Here is a 24,416-nt window from a genome sequence, read left to right as displayed (position 1 = left end):
ATGTCTCACCTTCTCAGTTCTCAAGACTAAGACTTTTTTTCTTTTCAAAGAAATGTGAGAACAGACATTCAGGAATGGGGAGCACGCCTCATACATGAGTATAAAATCTGATTTGTTATGAAAAACAGATGTTATTCAATAGCATAAAGTGTATATGAATATTATACTTGAATAACATATAGTAACATATAGTCCTTAAAGAAACACTTTTTATAACCTAGATATGTTTGGACATGGCCAAACTCCAAGATCCACAGATTGAATTTCTCTCTGTCTCCATACACACATTCCATACGTGCATGCTCATTAATACCTACTCCCAAATACACATATAAAGCACATATCTGATCAACAAATAGCTATATATAGGTATATTGATCACGAGAAATGTGCCAGCATGTTTCAGCGCATAGATTTCCTTTCAGGATATCTAATCTTATTTTCATGTGAAAGGTTTACAGACACTTGTGCAAAATAAGACACACCTGACAGATTTCTTAAGAAAGCATTTCAGTTGAAATGCTCCAGATTAAATTTAAAATCCACATCACCTAGGGTAACTTTTTCCAAAAGCTGGATTTCAGGGATAAACTGAGTGTGCGCATGTACAACGTGTGCACACACAGACACACACCTATTTCTTCACTGACTTGAAATTACAACTCAAGTTACACACAGGATTTTACTTAAAATCACACTGTGATTTCACTTACTTCGGCATCGGTGGCACCCTGAAAATGAAATGTTGCCTGGCGTTCCCACGTACTCTAACAACCTTCACGGAACTACTTTGATAAAAGTTTTGCTACATATAAAAAAAAGATGTAACACTAAAATGTGAACAAGCAAAACTATCTATCATTTGGAATGTCTTTCTTATTGTGATCTAAGCTGCTGGGAAGGCTTTTGGAATTTGCATGTTATCCTTAGAGATGTCTGAAACTGTCTCTTCTGTTTCTCATACAGCACTGAGCACAGCATCAGCTTTAATCTTTAATCTCTTCTTCCTCTCTCCTCCCCTACAGAGAATCAAATCTTACAATCTATACACAGATAAAACTCTCGTGACCAGTAAAGTTTGGCTCCAAGTTTTGCAATAAAGATGGGAAGATTTATTGCCAGGAACCCATTATACAAAAAAAAACAAACCAAAAAACCCCGAAAAAAAACCAACATCAAGTTGTCTAAATCAGTAACATGTCCCAAAATTCTGTCCTAGATGAAAGAACAGCAAAAGCAGAATGCACCTTGGTGGCAAGGCTTAGCATGGGAAGGGACGTGGAACCCAGGCCACCGTCACTTCTAGGGAGGAGCGCGGGAGTTGCTAAGCCCTATCACTCTGTCGCACCTCACTGTGAATATAAATGCAATTAAACACTTCAAAAGACAAACCAAAAAAGCTAAACAAACAAACCCAAGTGCTTTTCATTCTTCCTCCATCTGCTAATTTACACAAAGTAAGAATGAAGACAGAAGAGAACAACTTCTAGGATTTCAAACCCATACACCACCTACTTACCTAACAGAAATACTCTATATAATTATGTACCTTTTGCCTGAAAGTATTATAGATATTAGTGCTTCTGTGGGGAGGAGAGCTTGTGGGCAGCACATACGTGTATTGTAGATATTAATAAAAACATGAGGAGGCTGCGATAAAATTATCTTGGGGTATATATTATGCTTTTTCAAGAAGCAGTTAAAACCACTACTATATTCAATTTAATCTCTCCCCTACGTTTCCTTAATACACATTTCTCTGTATAGCTATACCTCTAATTTTGAATGTCAATATATATAAACAGCCACATTGCAAATAATGTACACCTCTATAAACAGATATGTTCAATGAAAACAATGTATATTATTTTCATAGTATGCACATGTACACATAAAAACACATGCTGCAATATAATATACATGTATATATGCCATAGCTGATATTCTAAGATCCTATAAGAGAACGGTAATCGCTTTTTCAAAAATAATAAAAATTTAAAATAATGACTACACGTATGTACTGCTACAGCTGTATACATGAATCTGCATAACGCACATATGTGCAAAGCATAAAATAAAGTGCGACATGAACATAGAGATGTAACGTCAACATTCGGTGTATTTGCACATTACATATTGGTTACGCACCATGGGACTTGCCTGTTACACACACACACAAATTTAATACTCACGTATCATTCCACAATCCTGGATATTTTTGCTATGAATTTTAATTTTCATACAATGATTTTATTTTTATCCACAGAAGACAGCTTGCAAATGATGTTTTTTTAAAACCTGCTGGTTGAGAAGTATTTTAAGGAACTGCTGTGAGAGTGTCCAACTCTCCGAGCCCCGCAGACCCGGGGAGGAGCGTCGGGGGCGTCCGTGCCAGCCTCCCCGTGGTCCAGTTCTTGATTGTTTACTCAACTGCCAGAAGATGGTCTAAAGCCCCGGGGAGAGCAAAACCTGTTTGGGCCACTGACATTGAGTATCCTTGGTGCAGGAAGTCAGGACCTTGGAGGTATCCATCATTACGCCTGCCTGAAGGCAGGCTGGAGCCAAGGAACTTGCCTGAGAAGCTAGTAAAATTTTAATGCACTCTGTAGTGCGGTCATGTCATACTCAGTTATGGCAAATAATCCCAGATGCCTGCAGAGGTAAAATGGAGCTGTAATGTGCTTGCCTCCTAACCCGAGCTGACAGCAATGATGTACGACTACCATTAGCGGAAAATATCACTTCAACTAACCCATGATCCAGCTCCGCTAAGGGTCACATTATCCATGAGGAACAAATTACACTCCCAAAGTAAATACAAATTTTCTACACGAAATGGGTACAAAAAAAAGGAAAGGGGAGCCAGGCGGGGGAAGGGGGAGCGGGTAGGGGGAGCGAGGAGCGATACGTTACCTATGACAACATGCTGCCGAGTGACAAAGATGATAAAGGACAGGACAAATCACGGGCTGAAAGCGCCGTGGCACAGCCAGCCCGGAGAGCACGTACCCACGCCTGTAAACAACATGTTCGCTCCCCTTAGTGGCAAACGCATCATCTTTTACGGCGAACATGCTTGGCTCCGATTTTATTACCACTTTAGCTGTAGGGACCCTCTATGTGGCACATCAAATGAATAAAAAGGATCCTTATCTTTCCTCCTAATGGGCCTTAAACAGTAAGAAATACTTCATGATTGCCTGAGCGTTGCTAGCATATAAAGTCTGGGTGATCTTTCACCCTCGGGGCAAGTTTAAGGTGCTGCATTTTCCAGAGTTAAAAAGACAACACCTGTACAAATATGCAGTATAAATCGTACTGATGGGAAACATCCTGGCTTTGCAGAAGCAGTTTTAGGAATAATACTGAGAAACTATTTCTCTAATCCTATCCTTAGCCAAAATAAATATATACCCAACAGGAAGATATCAGCATCCCATGACCTGAAGTAATCGCTTAAAGTTGGGTTCTCAGCCACCGTTTCCCCACGGAGCCTTGATTGCTAAACATGTTGGTGCCCACCATCCAAGGAGATTTTTCAAGAGTTCAGCTCCCTCTTATCCTTGTAAATAATCCTCTCGTCCTGGCAGGAGCGCAGCGTGCCGCTGAATGGCCTGGCAGCTACTTGGCCTTCTTCTACCAGCCACACAAAACCCCAGGGAGTTCCAGTCTGGGGACAGAAGGCTCCCACCGCAAACCCCGCCTGGCGCTCCCACACAAAAGTCCACCCCCATATTGCAGTCAGTCGCCCTCCTGAACCTCAGGACCTCCCAGCCCCATCAGAGCTCCCTTGCCAGTGGTTTCCCCTGGCCATAGCCCTTCCACTCTCTGCCTGGGAGTGCCGGGGAATGTCCCGCCCAACCTGAGGCTACACACACTAATTTTTCAGGTTCTCTTACTAGACTGGAGATGACACACTTTATATTTAAAAGTTTTCCGCTAGGAATCACCCCAGTCTTCATATACCTGCACCAGAGTTGAAGAGTGCAGAGAAAGGAATGAGAAAATGAACTCTGATGATCTGGCCTTCTTTCAATAGCCCAATAAACGCTGAGAGTTCCCTCAATGACCAACATTTTTCAGACCAGGAAAAAATTATAATTTATTGCTTATAATTCATACTCCAGGAGTGTATAAAACCAAAATGAAACCCTGGTTGAGTTTTTACACAGTAGGAAGAGTACAGATACTGCTGTATTACTGTATGGCCATGGTGGTGGCCATATAAAAATTGAGCTGGCTCCCAGCTACCTGCTACAGGCCCGGCACCACCCAGGCGGACATTTGTCTTTCAAGTGCTACCCAAACTCTTCTTTCTCTCAGTCCTGGGAAGGAGTGAGGGGAAAAAATATCCCCCATACAGTTTCATTTCCAAGCATCCCACTAAAAAATCCCAAACTGATGCAGCTCTCCACATGACAGTGAGTTGCACCTGTCTACAAATGTAGTCCTCTGTAATATATAAGATGTCAGAAAGCAATTTCCTCACCATTTAATCCATTTATGGGAGAGCTTTTACTTCCAGCAACAGAATATACAGGACTCGGCCCTGTGCAAAGCAGCTATTTACCTTGGTCTTATGTTGTCAAGCACAGTTTACGGTGGGCTTGCTTTGGGTTCTTTCTGTTCCCAAAGAAAGGACAATTTGCTGCGCCCTGGATGTGTTTTGGAAGAAAGGGAACAAAGGAGCAGCGCTGCCACGTGGGCCAGCACAGCTGAAAATGATGCTCTGTTTATTCAGCAGAGACACAACTAAGCAGGACACTTCAGATCTGGAGGGCAGGGAGCAAATGGCTTCTGAAGTTCATGACCAACGAACTTCACATTTATGCAGTGGTACTGAAAGGCATGGTTTTTACTAGGCCCATCCCAAGTTCCTCTTCTATACATCAGAGTATTTATAACTACCTAAACCAGTTAAATTTGTGAAGATAGGCTAAATGTTGTGGGGTTTCTTAACTTAGCCAGAAGCACATTGGAAAGCAAACTAAACACAAATGCGCACATGCACACAAATATCTAAACGCTTGTATGTGTGGATATTTAACTGCCAAATGCTGAAATAAGAGCTACACAGTAAACTGGGCGACATACATCTGCCAAAATACTACTACAAAATCTCTCTCCAGAGAGAGTGATACACAAAATAATTGTCCAAAAGCACTTCAGAAACACACACAGGGTGCACGCGTGAATGCTTTTGTGCATGTATAGATATAAGCAAATAACCATTCCTTTTATTTGAGCATACCGGAGTGATTTACGATATTTTTCTATGCCATAATCTTTGGTTTGTGGCAGTTTTACATGCAATCAAACGTATTAGCATTATCATTGAAAACATACTGATGCAAGCGATATCATTCTTCAGTTCTCATGGTGCTTTCAATGGCCCTCAAGAGAAAAATAATGAAGCCTCCCAAGCAACGCGCTCCCGCCAGCACAGGCTTCTTCAACAAGCACAACACCCACCTGTCCCAGTCCCCTCCCAATCCTTGTTATTCTTCCCCTCTGACCATATACCAATGCTCTGCAAATTTAGGCACCAGTTTGACCAACCTCTTTCCTCCCTTTGCATCCTACACAAAGCCCACCCAAAGCAAAGCCCGGCTCAGCAGGAACACTCGGCAGTGCTCGTCCTGGAGCCATGACCAGCTGCTGCCGGGCCCTGGAAGAACACATTCTCAAGGGATTCAAGAGCCTCATTGAGAGGGAACTGACTGGGTACCACTAAGATATACACAGAATTAAGTCATGAATGGGAATAATTTTTTTAAGTTGTATATCCTATTGAAGTTGGATAAAATTCAAGCAAGAAGCGGGCCTGTTCTCCTCTTGAATCAGGCATAAGTAACTCTGTGTACATTGCAAAGCAGTCCCCCTTGATCAATGAAATGTTTTCCTAAGAAGTGAAAAATCACTAAAGCGCCTCAGATTGAGCCTTAATTTTAAAACCAGGCTAATTAAACCGAGCGGCGAGAGGAAATGGTAGAGATGGCGAAGAAAAAAGGACCTTACTCCTTACCTCATCTTTAGCACTTGACTTCCTTATCAAAGCTGTCTGTACACCTTTTCAAAGCAGGACTTCCTTTTATTTCCAGAAGATGAACTATGTGTTTGCACTTAGGTTTTTAACATTGTATTAATTACCACGGGTATAATTTTAAAGATTGTGTCTAGCTATCAGAGGATAATACAGTTGCGCTTACGTTTGTCAGCTGTGCAATAGCTTGCCCTAATTTTAGATTACCAGCTCTGGAGACCTGCTCAAAGAGTAAGACTGACAGACTTTTTACTGGAGAAAATCTGAGTTCCCCTGGGATCCATACTTTTTCTGATTCAGTAAGAAATCCCAGTGGCATTTGCTGAAAGGATCCCAGGATGGAAAATGACATCTCTCTAAGAATTAGCGCTTCACATTCTGAGGCAAGTCTTCCAAATATACCCTCCCTCCACAGGCATACTTGCTACCTCTTCAGGTTTTTTAGCAACAGGAGAGGGAGATGCCCACTTTGAAGGCTCTGGTCCAGTACTGTGTGCCAAATTGGAATGAAGGACCATGCATCTATATAAATAGATAAATTATCCACCCAGAACACGTCATTTAAAATTGAGATGCTGACACAGCCTTAGCTACAGTACTGCTAAGCAGGGGCTGCATCATTTTTCAATTAAATATCCTTGTTTCTTCTTCCAGAGAAACCTCTGGAGAAATGTCTCATTTGAGGGCAGACATAGACAGAAAGTGACTCTGTCTGTCGGCTCCCAATTAAAGGCTAGGGAAGATGGATTGGAGGCACAGCCATCACCTAATAGAGATCAGATATCAACAATGATTTACGCAGCCAGATAGATACATATTCAAGTGGGTGAAAAAGTAATACTAACAGCCTAGGAGACATTACTCTTCCTGCTCTGTCACCACTCACTACTCGTCCGCTCCTTGGCTTCCCAGGTCCTGCTCCTTTCTGCGTTCTCCTACTTTACTGAGATCCGTCTAGTCAAGCTTGAACCAACTCGTCTTCCAGCCACCCTGATCTGTCACACACCTTTCATCATACTGATCTGCCATTTTTTATTCAAAGGCACTGGTCTGTCTTTCTGGATTCCAGGTCTTATTTATTCTAGTAGAAATATGTATCTGTCTTGCATTATTTATACCTCTCATGGATCTCTTATTTCCCAGGCACACTGAAGGGTCTGTGTGGGTCTGCCCTCAAAGATCCTAAATGAAGTAGAATTGTTTCCTTTCCATTTTCTGAACCCCAAGTACAGAATTCCTCTGCAGCAATATACCACATATCCTGTACAGTTTGGGATATCAAAATCTGCCAGAGATGGTCCTAAGAAAAGCAGATCCCCTCTTCCCAGAAACATCTCAGGGAAAGATGCTTCTGGTGGGAGGAGAACAGCTCCACAATCCTCAGAATACATTGACCTAGGACTGACCAAGAGCAATTTGACAATTTGCTACAAGAACAGCTCCACAGATGGAGGCTAATATCCTCATCATGATATAAGACATTCGGGTCAAGGATCTCAAAACTTCTAATCCTGCTGAGTACCCTCAGCTCCTAGGGTTATTAATGAAAACTGAGGATGCTGAGCACTATTTATGAAACGATCAACCTCTCGCACAAGAGGTTTGGCACCCTCACTTCTCCCAGTGCGTTTTGCTCACAGGAATTTCTGGTCCTAGAAATGGTATTTTATTTAAAGTAGGAATTCAAAATCTTCTGGGTCCTATTGAAAGAGATCTAAAAGATCCTGCCTGTCTGAAGAAAAGAAGTTTCTACTTGTCAGTTAAACAAAGGAATAACGCACAGCCTCCTTTATAGTGTGTACTTTACCTGTCATCCAACAGCCCATTATCATGTCACGGCAGAGTGCACTTTTCTACAGGTCACTTTGTTTAAAATGACATGGATAATGCACATGTCAGCGAGCTGACAGTCCCGACCGTCCTTCAGAGATAAAAACCGCAAGACGAGCGCCTGTTCTTATCTGGGGTACATGCCTTGGTCTATCATCTAAGTCAGGCAGAACATGATTTCTCCAGAGAGCACTTTTTTCATTTCCTGATTTTAAGAAAATCAAATAAGCACCATTTGTCTTCATCTGAATATGCTTGACCTGCTCAAATGATGATGTCTCGCATTTTATAACAGGCTACATATGCTGAATTCAAATTAACAGCAGAACAAGGCCTTTAGATCTTTGCCTGGGCTGCCAGCACAGGCTGAATAAATACACCAGGGTTAGCTGTCATCTTTTAGAATTGGGCCTGAGCTATAAAACTCAAAGCTGGGTCTGGTTCTGGGATTTGAAAAGCACTAAATTATTAGGGATATTTGGATCTGCACTTAATCTCATTTCATTAGAGGGAAGACAAAATATAGATCACAGAGATGAAATACACATCTGGATTTTGAATCCTTCCCACACAAGTACTGGTATATTCTGTGTGAGGTACAATCTTGAGTCTCTCTTCTATTGTGTTGCGGAAACCACCCCGAACCAGCACACCACCGCCTCTGTCCCAAAAAGCTGCCTCTCTGCCTTTTTATATAGGCACGCTGGAAGAGAAAAATACCATAAAACTGGCCAAGGTTTAGCTCTGTAAATGCAGCAGTGGCAGGAAATTACACTTCTAGTTCTGGGTGCCATAAACATAGGAGCTGAAATTCAGTTTATCATCTTCCACTGCATACGGAACATCCCGAAAATGAATAATCACTTCACAGGATGGAATGTAATGGTAATGCATTAAAAATTCATATCTAAAAGTGCAGGTTAATATTCTGTGCAAAAACCCAACAAAACCTCCCCTTTCTGTTGTCACACTGATTAACTCCAGTGATTAGTTCCCTTATGAAAGGGAAATCACTGCAGTGCAAAGTAAACAGTGGTTCTTTAACATAGTTAGCAAATTATTAAGAAACATGAGGAAAAAAAAATCTCTACTTGGGAAATTACTGAAAAAGCTGAAGGGCAAAGCTTTGGCGGTTTGAAAATTTCCTGTGCTTCCTGCTACAAAATCCTGTAGAAAACCGATTAAATTAAGGAAAGGTGATTTCTGTATTCATTGTTTCCTTGTGGATTTTACAGCGTATTTGTGCTTTTCTGTTGTATAAGCTGCATACCAGCATGGTCATCTCTCTTCTTGGCTTGACTTGGAGCTAGGTAACAGAACCACTCATCAAATTCTAAACAATCCAATATTATTATATGAATGATGTTTTTTGACATTATTTTACCCTTCCCCAACTTCCACCCCTCAATTTATCCAGTGAAAGTGGAGGCAAAAGTGATTACATTATCAAAACATCCCTTAAGGCTCAACATACAAATGAAACTCGCAAAATCCAACCTGGAAATAAAAAAATTAGACCAGTTTTTCTGCAATTATTTTTCCATTCTTGCCAAAGAAGAAAAGTAGATGTTAGTCTGTTCACAACATAAAATAAGACATAAAAATGTGCATCAGTGTGAATATTAGTTCTTCATTACTACTAGCCTTCTAAACAATAAAAAGCATTAGAGATCAGTGCCTCTTCTTAGCATGACATTCTTCCCTTTTTCCACTTAGAAACCCACAGTTACCGAGAAAATTATCAGAAAGTTGTGTCACTTGACTTAATGTAGACTTTCCAAACGTTGTTTCTAAAAATATATATATATCAACTGTAACATTTCAATATGACTTTGAAGACCCTTCCTTGCAGAGAAGCAAAACAGGCGATAACAGTGGTTAAAAAACTGTTAAAAAGTGCGAATGTGAAGGTTACAAATATATTCGGTTACTGTTAGAACTTCCCAAGGGAAAACGTAGCCATAGAAAGGGCTGGCATTGAGACCGGCGTTCATAAACAACCCACACAAACTGCGGCATCAATATGCTTGAAGAAGAATTGTGTAGCCCCCAAAATATTCATTAGAATTCTCTTTCCTTGGAGGTCTATTCCAAAATTAAATTACAGGAAACAAAGTCTTTTGTACAGAGATGTTTTAGATCAATCCAAAAAGAAACTTTGAATAAATAACTGAGTAATAGGAATAAGTGAATCCAACAAATTATTTTTGCTCCCATACTGATTCCCTTTCTTACCTTTTCTTCTTGATCACTGTCGCTGTCACACTGAAAGACAAAAAGGAAAAAAGAACACGTAAGAGAAACTTGCCACAGCAAAAAAAAAAAGATTTCTATGAACAAGATGGCTGAAACCCTCATAAACCCTGTGGCATCAAGTCTGGTACCTTTAGGAAAAAGCTCAATTACTGTACGGGAGGGAATTTTCCCCCACGCTGTTGTTGGAGACAATACATTTGTATGTTTGACTTATGAAAAAATCGCACTAAAAAGAACAAAAGCCATTTGCGATGCCCTCCGTTAGATCAAGTCACATGGACAGGAGCTGATGGTACATGAGCACAGTCAAGAGTCCAAAACCAGACCAGGGAAGAAGAAAAACAATATTAGAGGGCTGTTTTGTTTTCTTTTGAGGGACAGTATTTCTCATGCTGCTTGCCAATACGTGGGTTCAAAGGCTTCTCGGACAGGAGGCTATGGAATGGCTTAGGTTTGCCTACTCCACAAGAGAAGCATATGCAAGGCTCCCGTTTTACTGCAGGACTACTTGGGCTCGCTCTCTGGCTTTGCTTACAGGTGCCCAACTCAAGAAGTCAGAGATCACAGCGGAAACGAGAGCGTGCCAATTAATTGACTCATTGAGGTTCTCTACAATTCAAGAGTGTAATACTATTGAATACACTTCCAATACACTTCCAATACTATAAACAGCTAAACAGTAACACTAGTGAGTCTTGTTACTTATCAAGTGCCATTGCTCAATTTTGTAATAACTTTTACTATTGTAGAAATGCAACAGGACTAGATGAATCAAGCTTCAGTACAGATAAGCATCAGAAACCCAAACCACGCCTACATTTGCTAGAAGTACAAAAGCTGTGCTGGAAATAGGACTGCAAGGCTCGACTGACTCGTACCTAACTGCTGCTTTCTTAGACCCGGGCTGATTCATCCCAGGTAATTCAGGGTAACTATGGAGTGGTCACACTTGGCTTCCTCCAGAGTAGAAGAACGAGGCAAACACCTCCTTCTGTGTTGTTTTTTGTCTAAATTCTAGAGGACTCTATAATTGTTGACGGATGAACTTGTTTTGAAGGAAAGCATAAGATTCACCAAAGAATCAAGGACTGGCTGCTCGTGTCACGTCACTGCAGCAGTCACCCCAGCCTTTCACACATTTCTGTCATTTTGTGTGTCTTTGAGTATTTTCATAAGACAACCAAATTGCGTTGAAATGAGTTATATTTTGTGGATCCCAAAGGTTAACATTCCACACAGTGGAATGTGACTAGACGTAGCCATATACACCCACAAACGTATGTATTTGATTTGCACAAATCAAGTCATCTTCTATGTGTTCTTTAATTATAACTTTTCTGTTTCACTGGCTTTTTCCTCGTCTTCATCGGTACAGGGGGTGAAAAGGTGCCTTCCCCACACCAATGAGCTACGTACTAACAAATTAAAGCTAAGAACTATTTCTAGGTATCTTCCTAATAATTTAAAATAAAGCAAAAATTAGATAAAACTGCAATCTGTTTCAGGTAATTCCAAACAGAGATGAAAGTGAAATGTATTTAATAATGGAAATTATTCATATAGCACTAGTAGCACCTAAATACTCTGGTAACAAATAAAGGAGATGGAACATGAAGATATGAGACAGTTTCAGCTTGGAATTTGAAACCCTCAAACGATGATCAAGTTAATGAAGAGAGCGTACTTAACTGACAAGAGGAAAACTGCACATTTCTAGAACAGTATGGTATTTATATGAAGTACCTATATTCTTACCCTGTAAATATTATGCATTTTTGACTTCAGCATGACTACACGTATGAGATTTTGGTATGAGCTGCAAATGTTTGCAAAAACACGTTTGCAAAGCAAGGCTCTACATGTCCTAAAAAGCGAACATGGGTTTTCATCCATGAAAATCACAGCATGTCACAAAGAATTCCCATTTACTATCTCTATTTTACAGTTGTTGGAAAAATGCAGCTTTCGGGCTACAGCACTTTCTTCCACTGCCTGGTTACAGCCAGGAGGGCCCAGCGGCTCTGGGATCCCTGCGTTGCTCTATATGTTGGGATGCACTTCAATGTATGACACATCTCCTGTGTTTCAAAACAGGGAGCCCAGAACCGGTTGCTCCATTTGTTCGTGTCCCTTGCCCACCCTCCAGACAAACTCCAACACAAGTCCCAATTACAATACTTGAATCCCAAAGGAGAAAGAAAAGGGGACAAAGAAGTGGATGTAGAAGCAGGCAAGAATGATTCCCTTTCAGCAGCAGGGTTCAGAGGGTTTTAACATGCCGCCTGCTCCCGCTGTTGGGGCACAAGGGCACGTGTCCCGTGACCCCGCTGCCGTCACAGCGCTTTGCAGCCTCTCCTTCCCCCACCATTTTTTGTTCGCTTTAAGGAATCTCTCCTCCGCTGTGGATTAAGCTTTTCCCGACTCATAAGCTTGGAAAGAGCTCAGGGTTTTGTGTTTTCTGCAGCGTGGAGGTGCTTGGGGAGAAGAGTGCTTGCCAGCAGTGACATCTGAATTTGCCAGCAAAACAGTTACCCGCATCTGAGTGAATCTGCAGAGAAAGTGCACAGAGCGATGTCGCTGGGAAGTTATTTCCATCAAAGTGTTAAGCCTCCTGCTTTCCGACAGTCCAGTTCTAATTTCAAGGTCTGCTTAATTCCACATCAAATAATTACTGCTATACCCAGAAGCACCTTGTCTCCAGAGTTAAGCATATGGCGAAGGACTGAGACCTACTGGTGTCCATTATGGAAGCAGCACGGATGCCAAGCCGATTAAAAATGCTCAGGCTCCCTTCACAACATGCCCAGTGACTGACAGCTTCGCGATTTGGCCAGTCACTGTGGCTGCCAAAAAAGCCTCTGCTGCACGGAGGCCCACATGGCACTCTGAGAAAACAGTTCCATTCCTGGTATTAAATTCCCACACTGACCCGAGGACTTTGCTGGGAGCTCAGCAGGAGCGCACCATCCAATTTACAGCTCCATCCTCCAGAGCCCTCGGTGCCAGCCTCTGGCAGAGACGAATGATGGTCAAACCCCTCCAGCTCATAAATTATGCAAAAGCAATAAATGCACTCAGCAAACAGCTCCTAACGTTTGCCTAGCCTGGCTCCAGATACGCTTCCTAAAATGCCGGGAGTCCTGCACACATAAGGCATCTATTTCACTCATAAAGAGGTTTTGTTGGTGGGGCGCGAGGGAAGGAGACCCACCGTCCAGCAGCGCTGTCCTGTTCCAACAGTGGAATTTTATGGACAAGCTGTATGAAAGAAAAAGAGGAGGGATGGGAGGAAAGGGCTTCATGCACTGCACTGGGGTTGTATTTACCTGCAGTACGTACACGTGCGTGTTTGTGTGCAGGCGTGTGTTTTGTATGTGCATGTTTCGCACATCCACGCTAAGCTGAATTTTCCCTGAGGATTAAGTACGTGGATATCCTCTGGTTCATGGAAAGAATCAGACGATTTATGTGGAGGGGTCACTCCACAAAGACTTGCAGAAGAAGGAAGAGGTTTGCTGCTCAAGCTGGAAACTGAATTGGAGCAACTGTACGTTCTTCCCATGCCCGAGACTCCTTTGCTGTACAGGCACTCTGGGCACTGCTCTTGCACACACATCCCCTAGTGGCCCTTGCTCTGATTTACATTTTTGGATGCATTTTCTTCCCAGAGGTGCTAAAGCACAAGGTGTTTCCATCTTTTACAGGCTTAATGCTAACTGCTTCTGGAGAACAGGTTTTGGAAACCAAAGCTGCCAACCGTGCAGTTGATTATTCAGAATTACTGGTCAATTTGAAGACTTGGGTCTGTTCTGCTTGCTCAATTCCTCAATTTCGCCAGCATTTCTCTACCTCCTGGGGCAACAGAAAGAAGTAGAATGATTTAAGTGCTTTGTGGTTCTCGGAGCACCAGACTGTTTTGGAATTGCAGTGATGCAAATGCTTTGTAGTGGCCGCCTGCTTTGGGTCGAGTTTCAATATTTTGTGCCTATTACAAAAAGATAATTTGTCAGCGTTCTCCCATGTCTTATTTCAGGAAACCATGGCTCTGCACACACTGCACCGGAATATTCTGTAAATAACTATGAATCCAAAATATCGTTCAGAGATAGCATGACCTGATTTTGGGATAACTGCCACTAGCTTCACTGGAAGCTGCAAGTGATAATGTGACAAATCAGGACAAGGAGGCTGCAGACACATTTTACACCTGAACAAACAACGGCTTCTTCCTCCGATTCTCAGGCTCAAGGCATTTACTCTCTCCGTACTGAACACAAGTCGTGACTGATTACAGTCACCCGGGGCCAGCCCTGAGAAGAGCCCGGAGCCAAATTTCCAAAAGCTGGCCTACATTATGGAAAACCCACCCAAGCAACCAGCCCTTAGCTCTCGTTCAGGCACTGAAACGCAAGGCAGATTAGCAAAACTGCTGAGCACCCACAGCTCCCACGGACGGCCAAGTTTTCAAATGAGCATGGCACAAAATGCTGTGAGATCTTTTCAAACCACAGCCTGATGGGCCCCTCAGAGGAAGGATTCTTCGAAATGGCTATTTTACGCTTTGGAAAGTCTTGGACTTGGCAGAAGGGACTCTTAACAGACCTCCCAAAGGACCTACAGCACTACAAAGCAAATCCAAAGCAAGGGACATAGAAAGCTCACTCAAAACTAGCTCCAAAGATAGAATTCTTAGAGGACATATGGAAATGTTAAGGTTGCTTCTAATTTCTATGTAATTAGGGGTCATAACGAGACCAGACTGACAGTAACTTGCTCAAAGAGGCCATAGCTATCACTTAAACTGTTTGAACACCTTTAATAACGTAAGTGCGCAGGCTACCAGCCACCACGTCACTTGACACACAGGTGCCAAGTGTTGAAGCTTCCTTTTGCAGCTTTTCTACAACTGCATGCTCAAGACGTGCTCATCAGAATCAGTAACCCACACACTCGCATTTTCATACCTGTGCTGCAGTGAAAATTCAAATAGCTGTTCCTAAAATCACCCCAAGGTGAGGAGGGAACGTACAAACTCGTAAGGTCTTCGTACTAACAAAAAAGAAAGCTCTTCTTTCTGCCCCAGCTAAAACCTTCTAAATAACTGCCGTCAGTCCGGGTTGTGAAAGCATAAGATGCATTCCCTGCAATATGGAGTATGCACACGTATAACTGCAGTGGGAAGTGGAAGAAGAACTTTCCAATTCCCATTTGAGGTTTAATTGCCGCTGTGTTTTGTATAAGAAAAGGAACACCGAGGACCGGGCTAAAGATTAGCTGTACCTCCCAAATCCCCCACCCCAGCTGGAGAGAGCCCAAGTTAAAATGCACAGCACGCCTCCCGCAGCACCCGCAGAATGAGACTGATCCCGATGCCACATTTCAAAAATCAGACACCCTATGAGGTTACAGCTATAATTTGAGCCCATTTTGATAGCTTGAGAGAGTCTGGTGCAAATCAAGCTGAGTAAAGGTCTGTGCCACCTCACCAGCTCATTCAGGCTGAAGCAACACCATGGATTTCTATGTACCTTACTGATTGAACACATTCTTGTGCAAAAAGTGGCAATCATTGAATATATCACGTACAATGACATTGAGGAGGGCATTGTTCTCTATTCTGCTCAATGGACTTTGCTGGAACAGCTATTTCATATCTTGGATCCATTTATCATTGCCACCAAAGGAGTCAGTGCTGCTGAAACGCCAGCACTGAACAAAGTGATTCTACTCATCTATCTGCTGAAAAGAAATCTGAAGAAAATGAGGGAAAACCCAGACCTCAGCCATGTTCACACTGGCATTTACAATATTCTTGTCCATCTATCCACCAATGACAAACTGAGAGCCCTGGAAAGGGCAGAGATGATATTTTAGCTGTACAATTAGACCTTTGCTTCCAAGAAAAAAGGAGAAAAAAACATCTCCTAGATGAAAGGAGACACAGACAGGGAATAAATGGGCAATTTTCTAATTGACGAAATGGAGACAGGCAGAGTCACAAAGAAACTAAGAGCAAGAATTTCACTTTTTTTCTTTCCTATCTCCGACTCTGCCTGCAAGTAGCATTCAGCATGGAGCTCCTTGCCAAGGAATCTTATATATAGCATCTCACAAATTGGTTAACATCACAGTCTGCTCAGCAATTCTTCACCATTATCCACAGTGATTCACTGTAAGGAATGACTCTGAAACAGAGATGGTCTGAGAAGTTTAAGATCTGCTTTCTCAAAAGCTAAAATTACGGATTATTCACAGAAAAGTCCCATTTTACACAAATTACCTTAGTCTGGACAAAAGATTGCAATGTTGACCTCTTATCTGAATTCCATTTTATCCAAACTACTTCACTTCAGATGAAATGTATCAGTCTTGGACATTTAAAGTTATCTTGGCCCCTTACAGGAAAAATATTCAGAACTTCGAAACACTTCCAGCTACAACTCTTTTTAATTCCGCACAGACAGGACTTTTATGATTATTTTATATAGCAAAATGACACAGTAAGTGGCTCCTCCTAGCTCTGCCGTCAACAAAACAATGGTTCGATAAGACATAATTATATTTTGAGTATTAAAATGGAAACGTCAGATTACATTACTATCTACGATAAAGATGATCCACTTTATATTTATATAGGATGTGTATATATCCTTGGAAACTGCTGGGTGGTTTACATACTCCTGGTAAACCACGGGGAGCTTATTTGTAAAGCAAAAGGGGATTTCGCTCCAGAAAGACAGTGAAGCATGAGTCCTATTTTGAGGCTTGATTCGGTTGTGTCAATCCCTGTATTCTCAGAGAGATCTCTCGAAGGGAAGGCTAGTAGCTATGTGCGAACGGGAGAGACCGGGAGGCTTCCTGTGCACGGCTGGGAAGGCAGCAGGGCCTGCGGGGGCTGCCTGAGGGCTGCCGGGGACAGAGCAGCAGCCCTCTGTCCTGGCCGTCTGCCCGGGGCTCCGTGTCACCCACGGGAAACACGCCACCGACATCCTCAGGCACCTCCAGGCACAGCCCCAGAGAAGGCTGAAGAGAAACCAACCCTGTCAGAAACACATTTTCTTTTGCTCCCTGGAAACTGAGCTGAGACTGGAAAGTTATTGGAAAAGTGCAACTCCTTTTCCCCAGCCATCCCTCCCGATGGCTTCCTTACGGTGTTATTGCTCAATGATCCCACAAGTGCTTAAGGCCCAATCCAGCCCTCCCCAAAGAACAGGACGATGCTCCTACCAATGTCAGTGGAAGATTAAATGCACTTTCCAGATGTACCATTAGAAAGCTAACGATGCCACGAGTTACTCAGCTCAGCATCTTCAGAAAGTGCCTGCTGCAAGTCAGGCATCCGAATTCCACTAGACTAAGTGGGCACCAAGCAGCTCTTGGCCACACACACAACCCAGCCTTCATTTTAGGAAGTCGTTATCTTTTGCAATAGAAACCTGAACTCCCTGCCTCAGTTCCTCAACACTCTGTATGAAAAAATGACTACTTGCCTTTGCCTCTGGGACTCTGGATGTACATTTGCTGCCTCCTTACCCGCCTTTCTGGCTGTAGACAATTTGCAGTGTGTAATGTTATTTTTAGCATCCTCTCAACTGATGACGACAGTTTGCAGTGTGTCATGTCATTTTTAGCATCCTCTCGACTGACAAGTACTTTGTCAGGGTTCAAAAATAAATACTAGTAAATAATAATAAAAATGTGCATTTATACTGGCGGACTAAGTCAATAGCAAAGACTTAAACTAATCAGTGTTTAATGAAGTCAGTGCCTAATAGCGCATTAGCCAGTGTATGTGTATAAGAAAAGATTCCTATTTTTCATAACTCCTGCTCTTAGCTCGAGAGTTCAGTTTGGAATTTGAGTCTTCCAGGTACTTATAAGCTAATGAAATCAAAATATCCTGATGGACAAGAAGCAAAGCATGTTACGGGTTAAAATAATACAAGAATCTATTTTTTCCACTGTGTTGTGATCCATAAAAATCACCCTGAGCCTTTCCTCTTTCTTCTCTGCCTGTGAAGCCAATTGCTTTGATTGCAGTGATATGAGCTTGCTGAAATGACTTGCCCTTGCTTGTGAAGCAAATGGAACATGCTAATAGAACTTATCGCATTACCCGATGCAAAAGTGCCATAGCTCATTACTTTAAGATAAAAGGATATCATTGCAGACGGGAAGCAGAATTGACTTTCTGAGGCCCGACTTGATGATGATTTAATCAACTGCTCTCTTTCACTTCTCATCTCTGCGCCTGTCGGTTTCACAGGTGCTGTTAAATGAGACACTCAGAAAGTGAGCGGAGGGAAAGAAATTGCTGTCATTACTTTTCAAGAAAGGAGGTATGCAAATTTTCGACAGAAAGATTGCGTTCATAATGGGCCTGGTAAAATACAAGGATCATGCTTGACAGGTGAGGGCAAGTCATTTGTACGTCCTTAAAGTGAAGCAACCATCCTCATTTAGAAATTGTGCTCGATAAGAGAAGCTACAAATGAAACCCATGCAATGGCTGAGAAGCAGCAAGCAAACCTTTGAAGACTTTGCTATTGCAGATCTGCCGTCAGCAGGTGCCTGGCGTGCCTTCACACATGTCTATTCCTAACTGCCAGATGGCCAAATTTTGACCTCAGCATCTCACAGAGAACTCCTCTTAAATGTTTTTTTTACTGTCAGCTTTACATTCACAGCGTGGGGTCTGAGAGTTTCTCCCTTTCTTCATCACTGCCAGAAATAGAAATGACAAGACAAAAAACTAAGCGAGGGTTGAGTTAACTTTGAAAACAGAATCAATAGGTTGGAGGCAGCCACTTGTTTTCTTCTGCATGTAGCTGACTATTACAGGTCTTGGAAGGTCCAGAGCTTACGGTTCATACAGCCAAGTAAAAAGAAAAAAGAATCATCCACAAAAAGGGTTGTGGCAGGAAGCAAAGAGGATGAAAAGATGCTTCTCCAGGGCCCAAAAGGAAGTTAGGGTCCTGTGCGATTGCAACGCGAGAGGAAAGGGCAAAAATAGAGTAATGGAACGTTCCGTGGACCTGATGGAAAAGTTCTGATATTCCAAAATTAGAGGTTAAAAAAGCACAATAATTGAGATGATGAATTATGTACAGGCTAAAAAGACTCTATAGATCTTGGATGGCTATTGAGCCATTTGGATCATTTTAAATGGGGAAATGAGAACTACCATGCATCTATTGGTGTCAATCAGATTTTCAATCAGAGCTTGATAGTCAGCCACAGCAAACAAGTTCCTTGGGGAACCTTCCACCGTATGCAATGGATACAGTAGTTTGTCATAAAAATGTTGACATTTTGTCTCAGATAACAGCACAGGACTTAAATAGAATTAATGTCATGAATATTTAGAATTACACAAGAAACAGCTAGGAAATACTGCCACAAAGGAAGCTTGATACAATGGAAAAAGATTTAAATAAGAACAGCCACTGTATTAATTCCACAGAAAGGTGCATTTTAAGAATTTAAAATATCCTTTCTCAAAATACACAGTTCATTTGGCTCAAATGCTCCTGTGTTTGTTTATGAAAGGCAACTATCAGATATCTTATTTAACCTTTTCCCTCTGTGTCAGGTTCTTAACCCTCCGTAGCTACCTAACTGGTAGTGATCCAGTAATATTCTTTGAATCTGACTCACCTCTCACCAAAAATACTTCAGTTAGGTTGAAAAGCAACATGATGGAGGAAAGATAGCTTTGGGCTAGGACTGGGAAGACCCACCTCTGTCACTGGCTATCAGTGTCACCTCAGGCAAGTCACTTAGTCTCTTCTTCTGTCGAGCCTCTACTTTTCATCTCTTTGGGCTATTTAAATGGTACGCTCCTTAGGATTTGGTTACTTTTCACTATAAGTGTTTATAAAGTGTGCAGGATAATAAGGCATTTTTCTTAGAGAACTGTGATCTTAGTAAATAGAAGAAATAAAGAAGAAGAAAGCATTAAGACCTGGATCAGGCCCTAGACAAATCATGCCTATTTTCAATGTAGATCTCATCTTCCACCCACTAAACAGAATGACCTATAGCAAATTGTATCATTTCAATGGAAAATTATTTTTATTTTAAATTACAGAAACGCACACAAAGAAACAGCAATACAATATCGATAACATCGCACAGGGGTTGTTCTCTTTTACAGGCTGCAGCAACTCTGAGCACAAAATGGCTACTGAAACACACATGAAGAGAGATTCAACTGATTTGTAAGATAAAATAGTTGTAGAAATACTATCTGAAACAAAAAATAAAGACTAAAACGCCATCCCTTCTCTTCCTTCCCAAACAACAAGAACTCTTTAGCTTTTGAGCTCTGTATCTTTACATTAGGCTAAACAATTTAAACTGAATTGTATAAATAATAATAATTCCCCAAACAACCCAAAACAATTGATCCTTAGGGATAAGACCTTAACAGCTGAGCCATAAACCTCTGAACATTGGATTTTAATGGATACTAAAAAACTCTTAACTAAGCCCTATAAATATAACCTGAAACAAAATGATTTGTGTTGTAAGCTGTTTGCAAACTCCCATAAATGTTCCTCATTGTCATAATGCCAGAAAAATAACTCAGACTGTACTCAGCCCTGTAATCTGGCTTCTGTGCTGTGGGTTCATTCCCTTTTCCACTCTCTGTTTTAGAATTCATCACTCGCACAGTTGTTATATATTATTATTATTATTATTTATTGCTGCCTTTATCATTTTTCTACAATTTATAAATTGTCTGTGCTAGACCTGAGGGAAGACAAGGATTATTCTAAATCTACGGCAAGAAAAATAGAAATTCTAAAGACAATGGCACACTTTGGCCTGCCTGCCTCAAATTTCCTGTTTTGACATACACGATGCTGTAATTTGGAACCTGTAATCTCTTATTAGGAAATGAATGTATTAGAGTTTTTTTTCAGAATGCTGCAATTATAATAATTGAATTTAAAACAGGAGTTGCATTTCTCTATTTAGAGGTAAGCATAATTGTATAGCCCTGATTTATCAGCTGGACTCAACCGTTTGTTATTCATGGAGTGGCTGAGAAAAAGTGAGACTATTCATAGTCAGGGGGATGCTATCCAACAGATCACCCACCGCTGGGGATGATCGAACAGAAGTGGTACCTCAGCGTGTCTAAACAGCCCACACGGGTACGGGCTGCTTCTAACCGGCTCTCTCGGCTGGCTCCTCCAGCTCCATCTCCCTGATGACCTCTTGTAACCAGCCCTAAACCCGGGTGTGCCTCCTCTCTTTTGAGAAAAAGCTATTATTCCGACATTGCCTTCCGCAGCACTGTAAAAAAAAAACACAGTAAAAAACCTGGGACTCGCAGGGCTCAACTATATGGTTATACTTACAGCAGAAACGTGAGGGCTTCAGATAAGACCCAAACCTCTGGTTTAGGAGCCATTTTCATGGGAGAACCAGCCCCTCGGTTTACCACCAATGCACTTCTAACAGGGGTATAAGAGAGATGCTTGGTTTGGTTTTTTCACTGCTGCATTAACCTACCACCAGAGCGAGGTGATACAAACTCCCGTATCGTAAACGGTATCACAGACTCCATGACTGTTATCAGCAGTGGCAAATTACCTGGCACGGCCAAAGTAAGGTATTGCTTTGAATAGCTGGCTTTTAGCACAGTGTTCAGAAAAATTATCCTTGTCCGGGCGAGTCTTGGAAAATGCAAGAGTTTCATCAGCGACAACTGTGTTTAAGCAGGGCTGCGGCTAACGCAGTGCTGAGTGTCACTACGACGTTCCTTTTTCAGCTGCACGGTACTGAGACTTCATACTGTTGGAAATTATCTCTTCCAAAGGGGAACCCCGCGGAAGGGCCAGGAGACATCCTGAATGTCAAACACAGGACTTCCCATTAAGCCTTTTGTCAAGAAAGAAGGGAGACACGGAAATAGAAGGGGGTGCCTCCTGCAAACCACATCTGCCTGGGAATATGGGCAGCCATGGGAGGCCTAGAAGGAGCAGAAGCTTCACGTCTCTCATCTTCATGGTCACCGCTATCCCACAGGCAAAAATCCACACCGGGTTTCTGTCTGCATGATCCCAGGCAAACCCCCTGCACCTGGAACAGCGTGCACAAAGGAATTTTAAACTGCTCGGCCTGTGATGTACAGTTTTGAGACAGATTAGATAGAGCATGGAAATTCATTGCTTTCTCCAGAGATGCTGTCTATGAATACAGAGCCCTGGAATTTCACAGGGGACTTTTTAGAGAGGGAGAGGCTCCCTCTATTTTATAGACTGTAGACGCCGAACGATTGGAAGTTCGATTCTCATCTCTTTTGAAAATTTAGTAATAGGAAGGCTCTGAGATTTCAAACATGCTCTCTTCACAAAAACCTCTGTAGGCTTTATCTTCAACCTAAAAAAGCAAGTGAACAACAAGATGCAATGGGTAAAAGCCAGATAAATTTAGACTGGTGCTTTTTTAAAAAAGTGGGGAATAATTTCTTATTATTCACTTAAAAACCAGGAAGATTTTCCCTAATTGAAAAAAATAAATGAAAAATTAAAACCTTGCCTAAATTTTGTGCCCTTGTTCCATCAGAGTTACTGTACTCAAGGCAGTACAATTAATTAGTGGAGATCATATGGCCTGTGCTATACAGGAGGTCACAGCAGATCATACCCTCATTGCCTTAAATTATGTGAATTTATACATCCCTAAACATCCACAGTTTTCCACCCTAAGTTCCACGGCTAGCTTGTTAATGCTTTCGACCTCCTATTATCCAGCAATTCAAGCTAACTCCATTCCCTGCTGCACAAATTCTGAAGGGCTGTGGATGACCACTGAACTTACTCCCAAGCCAGGAGGGCTTCTGATCTCCCAGGAATGGTGGGTCCTGCCGGCCTTTACACCGAGTTTGGCGTTGATGTTGTTGTGTGTGTTGAGTTTTATTCTTGTTCATAAAGTTCATTTTTGTCATGCTGAAGGAATAGCACTTCTTTAAGGGTTCTTTAAGACCCATTTTAGCTTTGCTATTTAGCTCAACTACCTTTTTTGAGTAATCAATAAAAATATCTGCTACAAGAGGACACTGAGATTTACAAATACAGGAAAAGAAAAAGAATGATGCAAAGCCATTGGTATGGATGTGAACGACTGCTGGGAAGGTGAAAATAAAAAAGACTATGAGAAGAACCAGAACAACCCATTTAACATTGGAGGAAAATTCAGCAGAGCTATCCTGCGTGGCAGCTATCATAAAAAGATGCAGGAGAGATCTACAGGAAATTCAATACCAAATCTAAAACGCACACCAATGGGGTCCTTCAGAGAAGGGAGAGGGAGGGAGACAGCAGTTTCTCATAAAGCGTTACAGAAGGCAGCCTTACATCTTCCCTCAAAGCTCCTAAAAATAACTATTAACATGCAAGGGAGAGACATTAGAAGTTACTCTCTGAATTGAGGAATACCTTGATACATGCATCGGATTTATCAAGGACTCTCCTCCCTCCATACCCCAAAGAAGAGAGCTCAAGAGCACATGTTTTCTTCCCACCCCACACACTTACAGCACCTTCAATCATTTCTTGTCAATACACGCAAACCTTGTTTCATTTAGGTTCTCGGCGCTCCTGCTGAACGAGGCGGGGTTATTGCTATTTCACCAGTGAGAAACGCAGGCAGGCGAGGACTGCGCCTCACTGGAGGTTGTGCTCAGGAATTACCCGTCTCTGAGCTCCTGCCCTGCCACAACGCCTCAGCCGCAAAAACCACCTCCCTTAAACTTTGACTTTTTCTCATAAAAAGAAGTGCTGGAAAACGGCAGACATAATACATGGCACAGTAACAGTGGCACAAGGCAGAATTCTACAATGGCACAGAATAAAGGAACAGAAGACAACTCCCATCTTTTGTCTATTGAAACTGGATCCACGCTCCAGCAACGCCAAACTAACACTTCCCAATGGGAATATGTGCTTGTCCCTACACAACCGGTACGTAATTCACAGCTGGAAGGATTTGAACTGTTCAGGACTCTATGCATTTACCAAAACCAAAGACAATGACCCACTTAAACTAAAACAAATGACCGTGAAGTGAAGAGAAACCTCCTCACTCTTAAAGAAGAGGACTTGCTCGCTTCCCCTCCCACGGGGGCTGGCTTCAGTAACTCACTCACGTCTGCCATGTGCTGACATACAGGAGATGTCTCTCCTCAAAACTGGCCGTATGGGGACATACAAGGGTATTTCTGAGCTGTAGATTCTTTTATTATTTGCACTTCTGCTTTTAATGGGAAGAAATA

The 24,416-nt window shown here is 42.0% G+C and overlaps 1 protein-coding gene across 7 annotated transcripts in view; it reads right to left on the bottom strand.

The window, feature by feature from the left end:
• The window catches only part of AUTS2 (activator of transcription and developmental regulator AUTS2), an 805,701-nt gene that overhangs the window by 239,497 nt on the left and 541,788 nt on the right, over positions 1 to 24,416 (bottom strand). For all 7 annotated transcript variants that reach the window (XM_074595096.1, XM_074595099.1, XM_074595098.1 and 4 more), the window contains one exon: positions 10,109 to 10,138. In XM_074595096.1, the coding sequence (XP_074451197.1) occupies positions 10,109 to 10,138 (30 nt within the window). The remainder of the gene's footprint in view (positions 1 to 10,108; positions 10,139 to 24,416) is intronic.

Source organism: Larus michahellis, chromosome 7, assembly GCF_964199755.1.
Source record: "Larus michahellis chromosome 7, bLarMic1.1, whole genome shotgun sequence".
Taxonomy (NCBI): domain Eukaryota; kingdom Metazoa; phylum Chordata; class Aves; order Charadriiformes; family Laridae; genus Larus; species Larus michahellis.
This window is presented reverse-complemented; position numbering and strand designations above follow the sequence as displayed.